General features: G+C 41.5%; 1 protein-coding gene across 3 annotated transcripts in view; it reads left to right on the forward strand.

Annotated features, from left to right (window-relative positions):
* Window positions 1–16,222, forward strand: part of KLHDC10 (kelch domain containing 10) — a 69,150-nt gene extending 52,928 nt beyond the window's left edge. For all 3 annotated transcript variants that reach the window (XM_007524198.2, XM_060196553.1, XM_060196554.1), the window contains 7 exons: window positions 1,174–1,328; window positions 4,768–4,916; window positions 6,602–6,686; window positions 8,093–8,159; window positions 9,192–9,239; window positions 11,918–12,057; window positions 13,057–16,222. In XM_007524198.2, the coding sequence (XP_007524260.1) occupies window positions 1,174–1,328; window positions 4,768–4,916; window positions 6,602–6,686; window positions 8,093–8,159; window positions 9,192–9,239; window positions 11,918–12,057; window positions 13,057–13,266 (854 nt within the window). In that variant the 3' untranslated portion in view covers window positions 13,267–16,222. The remainder of the gene's footprint in view (window positions 1–1,173; window positions 1,329–4,767; window positions 4,917–6,601; window positions 6,687–8,092; window positions 8,160–9,191; window positions 9,240–11,917; window positions 12,058–13,056) is intronic.
* Window positions 16,223–16,837: the final 615 nt, after the last annotated feature.

Genomic DNA, 16,837 nt, shown 5'->3' on the forward strand with positions numbered 1-16,837 from the left:
CCAGAGCCCCACTCAGCTGTGGTGCTGGGGATTAAACCTGGGACCTCAGAGCCTCAGGCATGAGACTTTTTTTTTTTAAAGATTTATTTATTTATTCATGAGAAAGATAGGAGGAGAGAGAGAACCAGACATCATTCTGGTACATGTGCTGCTGGGCATTGAACTCAGGACCTCATGCTTGAAAGTCCAGTGTTTTATCCACTGCACCACCTCCCGGACCAAGGCATGAGAGTCTTTGGCAGAACCATTATGCTGTCTCCCCAGCCCTTTCCACAGGTTATTGAAACCTCTCACACTTGTGTTTCATGGATTAAAAAGATGAACAAGATAATACTAGTTCCTACCTCATAGAGTTTATCATGAGATAAGTTTAGAGAGGTAAATAACTTTGCTGGGATCACATGAGAATTTCAACCCAACTTTCACTGAATCCAGAACTCATGTTTTTGATGATTACACTAGGTCAACTGAAGAGTCAGTTTAAAATTTTCAAATAATACAGTAGCACTATTTTGAAAGTATTTGAGATAGGGAGTGTGTGTGTGCGTGCAAAGAAAGAGGGAGGGAGGGAGGGAGGGAGGGAGGGAGGGAGGGAGAGAGAAAGAAAAAAAGAAAGAAAGAAAGAAAGAAAGAAAGAAAGAAAGAAAGGAAGAAAGAAAGACAAAAACACACTAGTTACTAGTAAGATATTGCTGTTTCTTTTTATCTTGGGAAGGATTTAGTTGATAGAAACCAAACTTTGAAATGTAGAGATCATTCTTCTGGCAAAAGCAGAATGATCCATTTATCCCTTCATCTTGAGTCCCACTGGATTATACTAAGGCAAAGATGATTCTTCATTTTCCTCTGCTTTACTATGTACTTGAACTGTCTTATGGGACCGTGGTATGCTGCATTCCCTGCCCTTCAGTACTGCTATGCACAGCATTTCATAAATTCTACAAATGTGTCTCAGATACATACTTAACAATATGTGGCAGGATGCAGTCCATCTAGTGTGTGCTGTAGGCCTCTACCTGCAAAGCTTTGTAGTAAATGACCAGTCGTTTGAGCTATCTTTCCTGAGAGCACTAATGCAGACACCTGTTTGGTGTCTCAACTACCCCGGGATTATGCAAGAACACAGAGCAGGCAGGCAGAGTGTAAACAGACCTTGCACTTCTCCTTCCCCAGTTGTGCTGCATGGAAACAACCTGTTAGTGTTTGGAGGTACAGGCATCCCATTTGGTGAGAGCAATGGCAATGACGTCCACGTCTGCAACGTCAAGTACAAGAGATGGGCTTTGCTCAGCTGTCGGGGGAAGAAGCCCAGCCGTATCTATGGACAGGTAGGTATCTGTGACCAGTCACAGTCCCGTGGATTTGTTTGGATTTTCCTAGCTGTGGGGACAATAGCAGAACATCTCTGTGACTTACCAGTTTTTTCCCCTTTCATGAAAAATCAGTTAGTGGCCTGGGAGGTGACATGCCTGTAGAACACCCATAGTTAGTCCCTGATATATACCAGCGTGATGCTCTGGGACTCTCACTCTCTCATTTGTGCACAAGTCTTTTCTTTTTCTTTATTGGGGGATTAATGGCTTACAGTCAACAATAAAATACAGTAGTTGGTACATGTGTAACATTTCTCAGTTTTCCACATAACAATTCAACCCCCTCTAGGGCCTCTGCCATCATGTTCCAGGACCTGAGCCCTCCCCCTTTCCACCTAGAATCCTTTACTTTGGTGCAATACACCCAGTCAAGTTCTGCTTTGTGTTTTCTTATTTTTAGCTTCTTCTTTTTTTTTTTTAATTTGATATTGGTGATTTAATAATGATCGACAAGATTGTGGGTGGGATAAGAGGGCTACAGACACAGTTGCCATCACCAGTGTGCCACATCCCACCCCCTCCATTGGAAGGTTCCCTATTCTTTATCCCTCTGGGAGTATGGACCAAAGATCTCTATGGGGCACAGAAGGTTTGGCTTCTGTAATTGCTTCTCTGCTGGACATGGATGTTGACAGGTCGATCCATACCCCCAGCCTGTTTCTACCTTTCCCTAGTGGGGTAGGGCTCTGGGGAGATGGGGTTCCAGGACACATTGGTGATGTCATCTGCCCAGGAAAATGCAGGCTGCTTCATGGTAATATTTTTCAACTTCTGTCTGTGAGATCATCCCATATTCACCCTTTTTTTTTTTTTTTCTGACTTCTCTCACTTAACATGATTCCTTCAAGCTCCATACAAGATGGGGTGATGAAAGTGAAATCACCATTTTTAGTATCTGAGTAGTATTCCATTGTGTATATATACTGCAGCTTGCTCAGCCACTCATCTGTTGTTGGGTTGCTTCCAGGTTTTGGCTATTATAAATTGTGCTGCTGTGAACATAGGTATACACAAATCTTTTTTGGATTGATGCGTTGGGTTCCTTAGGCTATATACCCAGGAGAGGAATTGCAGGACCATAGGGTGGGTCCATGTCTAGCCTTCTGAGAGTTCTCCAGACTGCTCTCCACAGGGGTTGGACCAATTGACATTCCCACCAGCAGTGCAGGAGGTAATTCCTTTGTCCCCACAAGCTCTCCAGCATTTGTTGCTGCTATCTTTTCTGGTGTATGACATTCTCACAGGAGTGAAGTGGTATATCATTGTTGTCTTTATTTGCATTTCTTTGACAATCAAAGACTTGGAGCATTTTTTTCATATGTATGTTGCCCTTTTGGATCTCTTCTGTGGTGAATATTCTGTCCATGTCCTCGCTCCATTTTTGGATGGAGTCATTTGCTTTCTTGTTGCTGAATTTGGTGAGCTCTTTATATATTTTGATTATTAGCCTCTTGTCTAATGTATGGCATATAAAGATCTTCTCCCATTCTGTAAGGAGTCTCTTTGTTTGGGTAGTGGTTTCTTTCTTTTTTTTTAATTTTTTTTTTAATCTTTTATTTAATTTATTTATTCCCTTTTGTTGCCCTTGTTGTTTTATTGTTGTAGTTGTCATTGTTGGATAGGACAGAGAGAAATGGAGAGAGGAGGGGAAGACAGAGAGGGGGAGAGAAAGATAGACACCTGCAGACCTGCTTCACCGCCTGTGAAACGACTCCCCTGCAGGTGGGGAGCCGGGGTTCGAACCGGGATCCTTATGCCGATCCTTGTGCTTTGCGCCACCTGCGCTTAACCCGCTGCGCTACAGCCCGACTCCCTTTTTTTTAATTTTATTTATTTACTTATTTATTTGTTATTGGATAGAGACAGAGAGAAATTGAGAGAGAAGGGGGAGATAGAGAGGGAGAGAGACGCCTGCAGACCTGCTTCACCACCTGTGAAGTGACTCCCCTGCAGGTGGGTTGCCGGGGGTTTGAACCAGGATCCTAACCATCGTTGGGCTTTGTGCCAGGTCCTTGGACTTTGTGCCACGTGTGCTTAACCCCCTGCGCTACCGTCCGGCTCCTGGGTAGTGGTTTCTTTCACTGTGCAGAGCTCTTTTAATTTGGTTTAGTCCCATTGGCTTATTTTTGTTTTAGTCTTCTTTGTAATTGGATTTGTATCGTTGAAGATGCCTTTAAAATTTAGATGGAAAAGAGTTCTGCCAATATTTTCCTCTTAAGTATTTGATAGTTTCTGCTCTAACATCCAAGTCTTTGATCCATTTGGAATTTACTTTTGTGGTTGGTGAAAGATGGTGGTTCGGTTTTATTCTCCTGCACATTTCAACCCAGTTTTTCCAACACCATTTCTTGAAGAGGCTTTCCTTTCCCCATTTAATAGTCTGGGCACCTTTGTCAAAGATTAGATGTCCATTGGTGTGGGGACAGAAATAAGTCTGAGTAAATAAACCAGCCAACCTTGGGGCAGCTGCTATAGCGTGTGCCTGATAGTAGTGTCTGTCTGTGCTTTGCATTCAGATACCAATCTCCACAAAGACCACATACAACAGAAGAGTGAGTCAGGATCATAGTACCGGCCTGGCATCATCTCTTTACCAACCTCCAATTCCCTTCCATTTCCCACCAGAATATAGGAAATAGATTTTGTAGCTTGGTGACATTTAATAAAAGGTATGTGTAATAACTCATTGCAAAATAAATAAATAACCTTGGGAGAGAAACAAGACTCAGGTTTGAAAAATCACATCGAGAGGGAGGGAACTCCTCACCCACCATACACCAGAGGGTAATGAACTAAATTTTAACCAGCTAAGTCTGGGCTTCTTTCTGAACTAGCTGAAGTTGGTATTGAGACAAGCGTCTATATACACAGTGGAGAGGTGTAGACCAGTCAACTCTGCCAGCCCGCTTCAGGGGACATTTTACTCTTAAGAAATGACCGTAATGATGTGAATTGGACCCGTAGGGTAGAGAATGGAGAGTTACTAGGACTGCCAATTCTAGACTTTCTCCTAAAGGGATTTGGGTGGATTATTTTCATATTTGTTCCTTGGGAGCATTTTCCTTCAAACTGCTTAGAAACAGAAGCAGCTTTGTTCTGTAATCCTTTGTTAGCTAAGATGCCTAAAGAACATCTGAGTCTCTCCCCCACATCCCCACCCCACCCCTTCACCTTTCTAGGTAGAATTTGCTTTCCAGTTTCTGTTTTTAGGCAAGCTCACCCTTTAAAAGCAATCCCTCTTTTAAAAAATCTTTAGTCTTCTAAGGGTCTGACATTTTAGAAGGTTAAAAAACAAGGACATTTCAGTAAACCTGCTCTGAGATAGTCTAATGAGTCCACAGCCTCTTAGCAAATGTCAGTGCACCAGTCTTAGCCACCTTTCCTCATTTTTCAGGCCATGGCGATCATCAATGGCTCCCTTTACGTCTTTGGAGGGACAACTGGCTATATATACAGCACAGACCTGCACAAATTAGATCTCAACACCCGAGAGTGGACCCAACTGAAGCCAAACAACCTGTCCTGTGATCTGCCAGAGGAGAGGTGAGGGTCTTGGGTTACAGTATATTCATTCTTTCTTGCTAGATTTGACATTTTTCAGAATATTAATGATACAATGTGAAGAAAACCCTCTGGCCTGGCTAAAATAGCATACTGGCTATCAGCATTTAAAGACAGGTTTTTTGGTGAAGGAGTATCATTTCTTCCTGAACACAATATTTTAAATGTTACTTCCTTTTATATTAAATGTTTTATATTAAGTGTTCCTTTTATATTAAATGTTATACTTAAATGTTTATATTAAATGTTTTATATTAAATGTTAAAAGTAAAGGTCATTCATTTTAGCAGTGTTTCTGTTAGCCACTCACAGCCTGTGATTCTCTGAAGTCACCTTCTTAGTAGCGGTCCCCGAGCCTTCAGTCTTGCTGCCTTCATCGTAGTCACCTCTTCCTAGAACTAAACTCAACTGAAAATCTGAAAGTGTTTTGGTCCCCCAGTTTTAGAGGCAAAAACAGAAGGAAAAAAAAATGCTCAGACTAATCTTATGCCTCTGTTGCCTTTAAATAAAATGGCGTGAAGGTGCACAGGAAGAATTTATCTTTGCTGTGGTGTGTTAGTGAGCTGATGACTGCAGAACTACCATGAGAGGACTTGGTTGATGGACTGTTACTGGAATAATTTTTATGTAATTTATTTTATCAGCACCAGGGCCTTGAGGGAAAGGAGGAAATAGATTAAGTTTTCAAAGCATTTTCACATGGTTGCCTTTGAATCATTTTATGGACATATTATAAATTGTCTCAGCCTCTAGCTAGACTGCTAGGGTAAAAGTTCTGGTAGGTGTTTCACATTATCTTAACAGTTCTATGTAGCATAATCTTTCTGGTATCTTTGTATCTGTTAAATAAGTAGCTTAATTTGAAAGCCCAGACTCAAGGGTTTCTAATTAAACTTAGGCAGATCTTTTTTTCTTTTTCTTTCTTTTTCTCCTCTTCTTCTTTTTTAAACTCTGTAATAGTTTCCCCCTTATACAAAATCATCACAAAAAGACTAGAAAATACCAGTGAACTAAGTGGAAAAAAAAAAATCAAAACTAAAATAACCAAGGTTTACAGCTTGGATGTATCCTTATCATTCCCTATGCAGATTGATCTAAGGGTTCATTTTGGGTGGGGCTGTAACTTATCTGCTTTGACATGTTTTTTTTTTCTTTTCAGGTAATGATAGAAAAAGTAGTTTTCTTAATTTATTTTTTATATTTATTCATTCCCTTTTGTTGCCCTTATTGTTTTATTGTTGTAGTTATTATTGTTGTTACTGCTGTCATCGTTGTTGGATAGGACAGAGAGAGATGGAGAGAGGAGGGGGAGATAGAGAGAGAGAGAAAGACACCTGCTTCACCGCTTGTGAAGTGAGTCACCTGCAGGTGGGAGCCAGGGGCTTGAACCAGGATCCTTACATCAGTCCTTGCGCTTCGCGCCACCTGCGCTTTATTCACTGCGCTACCGCCCGACTCCAGAAAAAGTAGTTTTCAGTATATCAATCATCCTTCATACCTACCTTCTTCCTGGTTGTATACTAATCCACTTCGTGCATATTCTGTGGGTTTTTTTTTTTTTAACCAATAGTTTGCTATAAATAATAATGCAGTAAGAAGTCTCGTGGCACAGTCTTAGGTCGATTGCCTTTCACTTAATTATAGATGGATTTTATTTTTATTTTCAGATACAGACATGAAATTGCACATGATGGTCAGAGGATTTACATCTTGGGAGGCGGCACATCCTGGACAGCTTATTCTTTAAACAAGGTGTTTGTTTGTTTATTAAAAGGAGAGGATTGTATTACGGCAAGGGAGATAATTCACAACCTTTATTTCGTGTGACATACTGTATGATGTAAGGCCAAACTTCGCATCCTGGGTTGCTTTCCAGTTGATACTGGCATTTGTTACACTGGAAGTCCCTCCTGGAGAGCCTCCTTAGCGTGAGCTGGCTTTGAAGAATGACCCAAAGGAAGAGACAGTGGCTTGACTAGAGCAGCTAGTTAGAATTGGAGCCAAGATTCACAGAATGTCACATCCCTTTCACTTGTCAGGAAAAAACAAAATAAAGCAAAAGCTGTGTTAGGGTTGTATTTTGCAAACTTCAGAAAACAGCACAGAAGGGCTCTTCATGCGTCTGTCCTTGTGCCATTTCTAAATCCTCATATCCTGGGGTGGGGTGGGGGTGAGCATCTAGATTGTGTTACGGAGCTCTTGGTCTTCTCAGGAGCCTTCAAAGTCTTTCTGTCAAAACTATTCCTGCAGAGAGGGAGCTAGCTCAGCAAATAGAGCATTGTGAGGCCCCTGGTATTACATGTGTCAAAGCAGTGCTCTGTTCTCTCCGCAACACACACCCCCAAAACACACACACATTTTCTGTCATGAAAGTAATAAGTAAAATCAATTCTCTTAAAAGAAGAAAACCGCATTCCTCTGTTTCCTTATCACCACTTACTTTCTCTCTCTAAAGTTTTTTAAAATATCTTATTTATTAATGAGAAAGACAGGAGGAGAAAGAAAGAACCAGACATCACTCTGGTACATGTACTACCAGGGATTGAACTCAGGACCTCATGCTTGAGAGTCCAACGCCTTATCCACTGCACCATCTCCCAGACCACCACCATCCCTTCCTTCAAACCAGATTACTGCTCAGCTCTGGCTTATGGTGGTGTGAGGGACTGAACCTGGAACTTTGGAGCCTCAGTCTCTTTATATAACCATTATGCTATCTACTCCCACCCTTGTTTTTTCTCTTATATGACTGAACCAAATCCAGAGGCTAGGGAGGTTGCTCAGTGTGAGAGCACAGGACTTGCATGTGTGAGGTCCAGAGTTTGATCCTGGCACTATATACAGTAGAAGGAGGCTCTGATTCTCTCTTTTTAACTAAGTAATGACATACTAAAATAACATATTGTAGAAAATGCAGAAGTTGCAACATTCTTTGGTTCCCCCTGTGATTTAGAAGAATTAAGACATACACGTGTCTGATTTTCAAGTCCTTAAATGTTTTGTCTTATATTAAAAGTAGGAAAGATCAGAGGAATGCAAAGGAAAATAAGACTTTTCAGCGCCAAGAATATGTGTGTGTACAGACTGATGCTTATACATTCAGTTTTTAGGTGAACTAAAATTAATCTGTGTGTATATTTCTTTTTTTCTCTCTTAAGATCCATGCATACAACCTTGAGACAAATGCATGGGAAGAGATTGCAACAAAACCCCATGAAAAAATAGGTATGTTTAAAATATTGACATACTTATCTTTTTAAACATGTACTTATCTTTAACAAATGCATTTAATATTTTTTAACTCTGGAAGGGAAATTTTTTTTTTGGAAAAATAATTTTATTGAGATAAATGACAATGGTATTGAAATGAATTTTTTAAATGTTTATTTATTTACCCTTTTGTTGCCCTTGTTTTTTTATTGTTGTAGTTATTATTGTTGTAGTTATTGATGCCATTGTTGTTGGATAGGACAGAGAGAAATGGAGAGAGTAGGGGAAGACAGAGAGGGGGAGAGAAAGATAGACACCTGCAGACCTGCTTCACCACTTGTGAAGCGATTCCCCTGCAGGTGGGGAGCCGGGAGCTCAAACTGGGATCCTTACTCCGGTCCTTGTGCTTTGTGCCACCTGCGCTTAACCCACTGTGCTACTGCCTGACTCCCTAAAGTGAATTTTATTGAGATAAATTGAAATGGTATTGGGAATTACTTGGTTTTTTTTTTTTTTTAGTCCAGCTTTCTTTGTCCAGAATTAAGCAGAGACTTCTAAAAAAAATTACTGAATTCTATGGAATCAAGTAATTGTGGGTGGGGTAAGAAATGGACACTTAAATTCAGATCTACCAGTCTTTCTGTGGGTACAAGGACTTGGAAAAGCTACTAGTAGTTAGTAAGCCCTGCACGCAAACAACAGTTTGTTTCTATGAAAACTTAAAATATTACACATTATGGAGTGGAGGAAATAACATAATGGCTATACAAAAAGACTCTCATGCCCAAGGATCTGAAGTTCCAGGTTCAGTCCCTGGTACACCACCAAAGGCCAGAGTTGAGCAGTGCTCTGGTGGAAAAAGGAAAAAGAAAAAAGTATATATTTATATAGCATTATGATGAGTCTTCTGCTAGCTTTATCTTAGTGTGAAATAAGCATGGATTACAAGGACTAGTCCATTTTGATGAACACAAGAAAGGGATTGCCTGGGCAAGGGGCACTCATAGTCTGTGAGTAATGAAATCTCTGTGTTTGTGTGTGTGGCAGGTTTTCCTGCAGCCCGCAGATGTCACAGCTGTGTCCAGATAAAAAATGGTAAGGACTCCAAATGACATTATGGCTCCCAAGTACCATTCCCTCTAAGAATGGCTTCCTTCTTAATAATGCCTTAAAAGAGACCTACCTTGGGGCACAGTCTATTTCTTGTAGTTTAAACTTAAAGAGAAATACTGAAAGTGATGCCTCTTTGAGCAGTTCTCATAAGGGAAAACGACCATAGTGTTTGGGTTGCGTCAATAATCAAGAGGACTGAGCACTCAGCAGTAAATAATCTTAAATTAATACTACCTGATCTTTCAGCATCCCACCTCAACAGATGTCTGTGGTTAAGGTGGCTAATGCTAATAATTTAGAGTAAAGTGGATTAGCTCCTTCAGGCTGTTAGTTCAGGCAGTTTATTCTGTTCTCTGATGCCTACTTCAGCTCTTAGCTCATTCACATAAATATTATAACAAGGCCATCCTACAGCTTAAAAAAGCTATAGCTACTTGATCGCAGTGTGACAAATGACTCCTCCTTGGGTAACCTTCCTGTAGTTTAATTAACAGCTTATTTTATAGTTTGATATATGACCTTGAAATTGTTTCTGGGTGTGAAAATGAGCTCGATAGCCTGTTTGATATCCTTCCGACAGTTTAGTTTGGATTTAACTAGGATTGTGCTACCACTTCTGAAACAGTTACCTTATTTTTTAAAATGCTTCTTTCTGGATAAGATCTGTTCAGTTTTGCTTCTGTAAGTGTAGAGCCCTACATTTACTGAATGCGAGCCGAAGAAACATTCCAGGGGCTCATCTGGTAGAGCGTACACATTGCCATGCTCACGGACCTGGGCCAATCCCCCGTCACCATGTAAGAATACCATGCAGTGGAGTGGGGAAGATGCATGGAGAATGGTGGAGTGATGCAGTGGTCTCTTTCCTCTCTCTGTCTCTCACCCTCTACTGTAAAGGATAGAAGAGGTGGAATTATACAGGCACAAAGCCCCAGGCACAACCCTGGTGGATAAAATAAGACTAAAAAGAAGGTTTCCAGTATATCTTGTAGTTCAATTAAGTTTTAGGCAAAACTTGATCTAGATGTAAATTAAGGTATCTAGTCTGGGTGGGAGTAGATAGCATAATGGTTATGCAAAGAGACTCCCATGCCTGAGGCTCTGAAGTCCCAAATTCAATCCCCACCACCACCACCATCATAAGCCAGAGCTGAGCAGTGCTCTTGTTTAAAAAAAAAAAAAAAAAAGAAAAAAGAAAAAGACATCTGGTCATTTGATTGAGATTGGACACCATACAAATGGATTTTAGGTTGGGGTGACCAAGCACAGACTTCACATGTATGAGGCACTAGGTTCAGTTTCTGGCACTTCCTCCTCACTCAAAAAATAGAATTTAGCCTTGGTTTTTGACATCTAGCTTGCAGTGTACATGCCCTTTTTTTTTTTTTTTTTTTTTGTGATTTAATACTGACTTGCAAAATTATAAGATAATTCCACATCATTCCCACCATGAGAGTTCTGTGTCCCCATTCTCCTTCAGTGGAAACTGCAGTAGTTCTCCCCAGGATGACTTCTTTTGTTTTCTAACTACTTAGAGCAAACTTAGGTTATAAAAATAAATAAGATCTGGAATTTGAGGAAGATTTTGTTCCTGACAGATCGTAGGGCTCCGATGGGGCTTCCGACTGTCCCCTTGGCTGAGCAAAGCTTAGATGAGCCTCACTTGTGCCCCCAATCTGATTGCTTACTGCAGGTTACATGTCTACAGGGAAGATGTCTGTCTCTGTGGCCAGATAAGTATCCGTCCTCCCCAGGACATGGTTGAAATGACTTGGCAAACTGGTGGCCGGCAAATGTGTTTTGTTTGGCACAAACATATATTAAACGTTTTTGAATTAGTGCCTAACAATTTAGGAGTCAGCATGCTTCACTTCCTAAACAAACCCAGATTGCCAGCTTCTCTTGAGAAATTGGAAAATCTGAAAAAATTCTCTTGGAAAGATTGCTGGCATAAATCCCTGCATGGTACCCATTAGCTGAAGCTACAGCACTAGCTTCTCCCTCAGAGGATGTGCTGGTCATTTTATTTTATTTTATTTTATTTTTATTTTTCTGCCACCATCATTATCTCTGGGGCTTGGTGTTGATACCACAAATCCACTTCTCTCAGCAGCTATTCTATCCTTTCTTTCTCTCTTTCCTTCTTTCTTTGTTTCTTTTCTTCCTTCCTTTCTGTAATTGGATTAGATAGAGGGAAATTGAAAAGGGAAGGGAGAGAGAAAGATAAGACACCTGCAGAACTGCTTTACCGCTTGTGAAGCGTCCCCACTGCAGGTGGGGCACAGGTGCTCGAACCCAGGTCTTTGTACTTAGTACTTACTATGTGCACTTAACTGGGTGTGCCACTGCCTGGCTGACCACTGGTTTATTTCCCTACACCACCATGCCCACTTACTTTCTGTGCCAGGTACCTGGACATGACACCTGCAGACAGGCTTGCACCCTTAGTCCTAGCAAAAGTCCCAACAGAGGACCTGGCCTATACTGATAGGTCAGACAGTAGGATGAAAGCATGTCCCAGCTGAAAGCTGATGTCATCCATGATGGAGGACAGTGAGCTGTCATCCTGTGTCAGCTACTCCTGTGACCTGCTTGAAAAAGCATGAGACAGCTGTGGCTCCTTCCCTTTGTGTGACCATGGCTCTCCCTTCTCTCTATAGACGTGTTCATTTGTGGAGGCTATAATGGAGAAGTGATCCTGGGAGACATCTGGAAGCTGAATCTGCAGACTTTTCAATGGGTGAAGCTCCCAGCTACCATGCCTGAGCCGGTCTATTTTCACTGTGCAGCTGTTACACCAGTAAGTTTTGATTTTATCTTTATTTATTTGTTGGATAGAGAAAGTCAGAAATTGAGAGGGAAGGGGTGATAGGGAGAGAGACAGACACCTGCAGCACTGCTTCACCACTTGTGAAGCTTTCCCCCTGCAGGTGGGGGCTGGGGGCTCGAACCTGGGTCTTTGCGCATTGTAACATATGTACTCAACCAAGTGCACCACCACCCAGCCCCCACTAGTAAGTTTTGCATTTTCCTGTAGTTGCAAATGACAAGGAACTACTTTTAGAGAGAATAACAAGGGGGTAGAGGGAAATATTCTGATATTAGTAAACCTTGGACGAAGAATGCATTCTTTTTAGATTTTTTTTTTTTTACCAGAATACTGCTCAGTTCTGGTTTATAGTGGTGCTGGGGATTGAACCTGGAACCTAAGAGCCTCAGGCTTGAAAGGCTTTTGCATAATCGTTATGCTATCTCCCCAGCCCAAGAATGCATTCTTAAAACTTTCAAGGCTCACCCTTTCTTCTGGCATAGCAGGAGTAAAAACATCATACACAGGTATAAAAGAACAATGTAGACATACAAGAAATGCTGTCTGTTATTCTGGCCCTCACAGAAAGAGCAGAGGTTTTTCCTGAGAGAGAAGAATAGTTTTATCCTCATGATGCTATATAGAAGTTCCTACTATATAGCTTCTTGAAGGCAAAGACTTTTATTACCACTTTATATTTTTAACATTTGGTACAGTGGAGATACAATGTAGCCTTAGTTTAATGTTTGTTAAAGTAAAAAAACACTATCGTTTTCCCCTTAGCAACTAACTCATCCATTATTTAAACTCTGCTTGATCTCTGTACTGTGCTGGGATCAGTACAAAAGAAATAATTTCTTTCACCACATCTCAACTCAGCCTACAGTGTGCACCCCCCCCCACACACACACACACCCATGAATCTTCAACCGCAGTATCTATTTCTTGTCCTATTTGAATATGCCCTCTTTAATTGCCATCTGTCCATAGGCTGGTTGCATGTACATTCATGGAGGAGTGGTGAACATCCACGAAAACAAACGGACTGGGTCGTTGTTTAAGATCTGGCTGGTGGTGCCTAGCCTGCTGGAACTGGCGTGGGAGAAGCTGCTTGCGGCCTTCCCTAACCTAGCAAACCTCTCCCGAACACAGCTGCTGCACCTGGGACTCACACAGGGACTCATTGAACGCTTGAAATGAGGATTTCTGGACTGTTCATTGATACTGGAAATGTTAATTTAAAGAGACTCCTTTATTTATGGGCAGTGTAGAATGTGCGACAAAGAGGATTGGTTACCCTGATCAAGGCCTTATTCAGAAAATACATCAGATGCCTTTCTGTAAATTGGTTTTAAGTTTATGGAAATCTCACTTCCCCTTCCCTTGTGCTTCTTTCTCTGCTTTTCTCCTCCCTACCCTGTTACACTTACTCACTTGTCCCCTTTTCCTTGATGGCATTGAGGGAAAGTCTGAAAGTATCTTAATAATGTTATGAATCAAAGTAAGATTAAGAATGTTAAAGGAACTCTGAACATATATGACCATGTCAGCCAGTATTCTCCAGATTAAAGCAACATCATCAACAAAAATAAAATGAATTTAAGTCCTGAAATTTTGGGGACGGAATAAGGAGGCTAACCTCGAGACTCAAACAGGTTGTATGTAAGCATAGGTGTTAAACTTACTGTCTTCAGACACGCATTTAATTGAGTAGCTGGGTCTATTGGCAGAAGTAGTTCCCATCTTACTCCATAGATACCCAAACCTACCCTTTGGCTTGTAAGGCTAGCTAAGCGACTCAGCAGCTCTTGATTAGTGACTCCTTTTCCCATCCTTACGGTGCCAGCAGTGATTAGAGTTGGCTTGTCAAAAAACTCTGTGTATGTGTTGTAACTGTGCTCTTTATTGTTGCGCTTACAAATTATGGTACCAAGTACGCTTCAAATCAAGAAACTTATCATGGTCTTTTTTCATTCTGGTCGGCTTTGAACTTCTCTTGCGCTTATTAATCATTCCTAGTATCTCTTTGACTTCTTCGTGGGGGAATTGCAGACCCTAACTAATGTAGCATAATGCCAGGGACATAAACAAAAGCTTGTGAGAGGCCAGAGAAGAGCAGGGCAGGTCTTGGCAGCTTGCTTTCTGCTCTAGGCTGTGAACTCTGACCACCAGATTAGCCATTTCCATTTCAAAACTGGTTTCTTTTCTAACTCTGGGCCATGTACCTGCCCTTTTCTTGGGCAAAGAGTTTTCTTCCCAGAAAGTCCGTTGGCCCTTGATTTTCCTTTTACCTTACTGCCTCCCTTTCCACCTGCTTTAATGTGCATGGTGCTGTAACTAATTGTCTAGTAATTGGATAAAGGGTCTTGGGGAGCCATGGCTTATCTTTCTTGAGGAAGTAACAGTTTAAAAGCCAGCGTGGAGGAGGTGTGAAGCTGAATATCATTTACTCTTTGGTGTGCCATTTGAGTTCTGGTTAGTTCCATTTTTAATTCTGAAAAAGAAATGGCTGGTCTTTTCACTCAACTTTGCCAGCAGGCTGCTGGAGCAAGTCCCTGAGACATCCGGGAAGTCCCGGTTGTAGGGCAGGTGTTGAGGGTGGACCAGAGGGTACAACACTGGCCAGTTCTGTTGGTGACTTCACAACAAGAGATCCATATGGGAGATTTGGGACACATCTTTTTTTTTTTTTTTTAAGTGCCTGTTTTTCACTTAACTCACACAAAGCTATTCTTTGTTTTCTTCCATCCTAGAACTCTTTAAGCTCATATGTGGATTTATAGTTACCTTTGAGGTTCGGCTAAAAAGTTACCATCTGGTGCTCAGTGCTGAGGGAGAGACGAACTTGGACCCTCCACTTCAACTCCTAGCTTTCAGGCCTTACTGTAACACCCCATCCATTCTGGGCTGAGTTTATGGGGCACATATTCAGCAGTCTTATAATGACTACCATCTGTGAGTTTTCAGGCCCTTTGGGAGTGAGGGATGTGGAGGAGACAGGAAAAGGAGCAACTGCTGTAGAGGTCCCACCCCCATCTTGCCATGACAAATCTTTTTGGCATTTAACCTCTCACTGATCACAGCTTGGTTTGTTCCAAAGAGGAGCAAGTCAGTCCGAGCAGTTCCATTAGTTCAAAACAAAACTCTGCTGCATGACTCCAGCCTGATATCTGAATAAATTTAGGGTCTGTATCCAGAATCAACAAGTCATGCTGTCCAGGAAGGATCTCTGTCATGGATTTACACAGAGACCAAAGACTGAACCCTCTGCCTCTGTTTTATACATCCGGGGTCCTTGGGATGTAAGCAGAGAACTAGATTGAGAATTGGGGTCCATGCATACTCACTAGCATCCTCTTCTGTCCCTTCCGAGGACAGTCTTCTTGCAAGTGGGCCTTGGAGGCCTGCCATCCAAGACCATGTATGTGATGTTTTCATGATGCTACACAGCCTGTGTCTGACACTAATCAACAGGATGCACAGCAACCTGCTCTGAGTGCTGTGAAACCATATATGTGCACATGCTCTCGATGCCAAATGAGACTGTGTGTGCTGTGACTTAAATGTAGGTGGTTCAGTTTTTCACAAGGGGTCACCAGGCATTTTAGCGTAACCACAACCAGCACTCTGACCCCTGACACTTACTTGACTTAGGAAAGTTTATGCCTGCTGCTTCTCTGCCTCTTTGAGGCACTCCCAGCCATCCTACTGCAGTCTTGTAAATTTAAGTGCAATACATAGAAACACATATAGATATGATATACAGATTATATATAGGGTGTGACTATAAAGCAGGTAGACTACTTTTTTTTAAAATCTGTCATGAGGAAGCCAGCTCATTACTAGGGTCAGATCATGCTGTTAGTTTAAGAGGTGATCAGCTGGTTTATGTCAACCAACTCTTGATTCATGTTGTCTTAACTCTGATTCCTAGAGACTTCCTGTTCTTTGGGTTTGTCAGTTGAGACTTTGCCCCAGTCATCTTCGTTGGACCTCATGCCTATCTTATCTTCCTACATTTTCTTTGCCCAGGAGTGAGGGAGTTTACCTGTAAGGAGTTTCCTAAATGAAACAAAACCTAATGTTTAATACTGTTCTCCCATGTATATACTAACTTATCTGTGAATGTAATGCTTTATTAAAGTAAGAAAATGATGCTTTGCTCATTTAATAAAGTATTGTTCACAGCCTGGAAAAAAATCTATGAACCAATATAGGTTGAAAATTTAACTCTTCTCCAGGGGCCAAACTGAATCCTCTCCCACTGGTAGAACCTTTATTTCAGGGCCCTAGGGACACGATGTAAAATGTTGTTGTGAACAATTCCTGTTCACTACATAGATTGATTTTAAAGTATAATGATAAATTTTAACATTTCTAAGCAAAGCTGTATTAGCCGGGGACCTTTGGTCACCCAGAGTAGCAAGAGTAAAGCACAGATCATTGAAATCTATAATCAGTGTTTTGACTTTTTCTATCAGTTGATCCCTTTATAGTTCTTCTTACACAACCCCACCCCACCCCTGCCAGCACCTCCTTTTCAGAGGAGAGGGACTAATGAGTAGTTAGAAAAAGCAGCAGCAGAGGGGCTAGAAAACTAGCAACCGCGTAAGCAGCCCCACTAGCTGAACTTGGTAAATCATCTGAGTCAGCTTGAAGGCTGAGTTCAGAAGGTACACTCCACTCTCACAGTCTCCTGCCCCGAGTGCCAGGCTAACCACCAAAGAGCTCTTAGCACCTGTGGAAAGAAAAAGCTGCATATCGGTGCAGG

Source organism: Erinaceus europaeus, chromosome 8 (assembly GCF_950295315.1).
Source record: "Erinaceus europaeus chromosome 8, mEriEur2.1, whole genome shotgun sequence".
NCBI lineage: Eukaryota > Metazoa > Chordata > Mammalia > Eulipotyphla > Erinaceidae > Erinaceus > Erinaceus europaeus.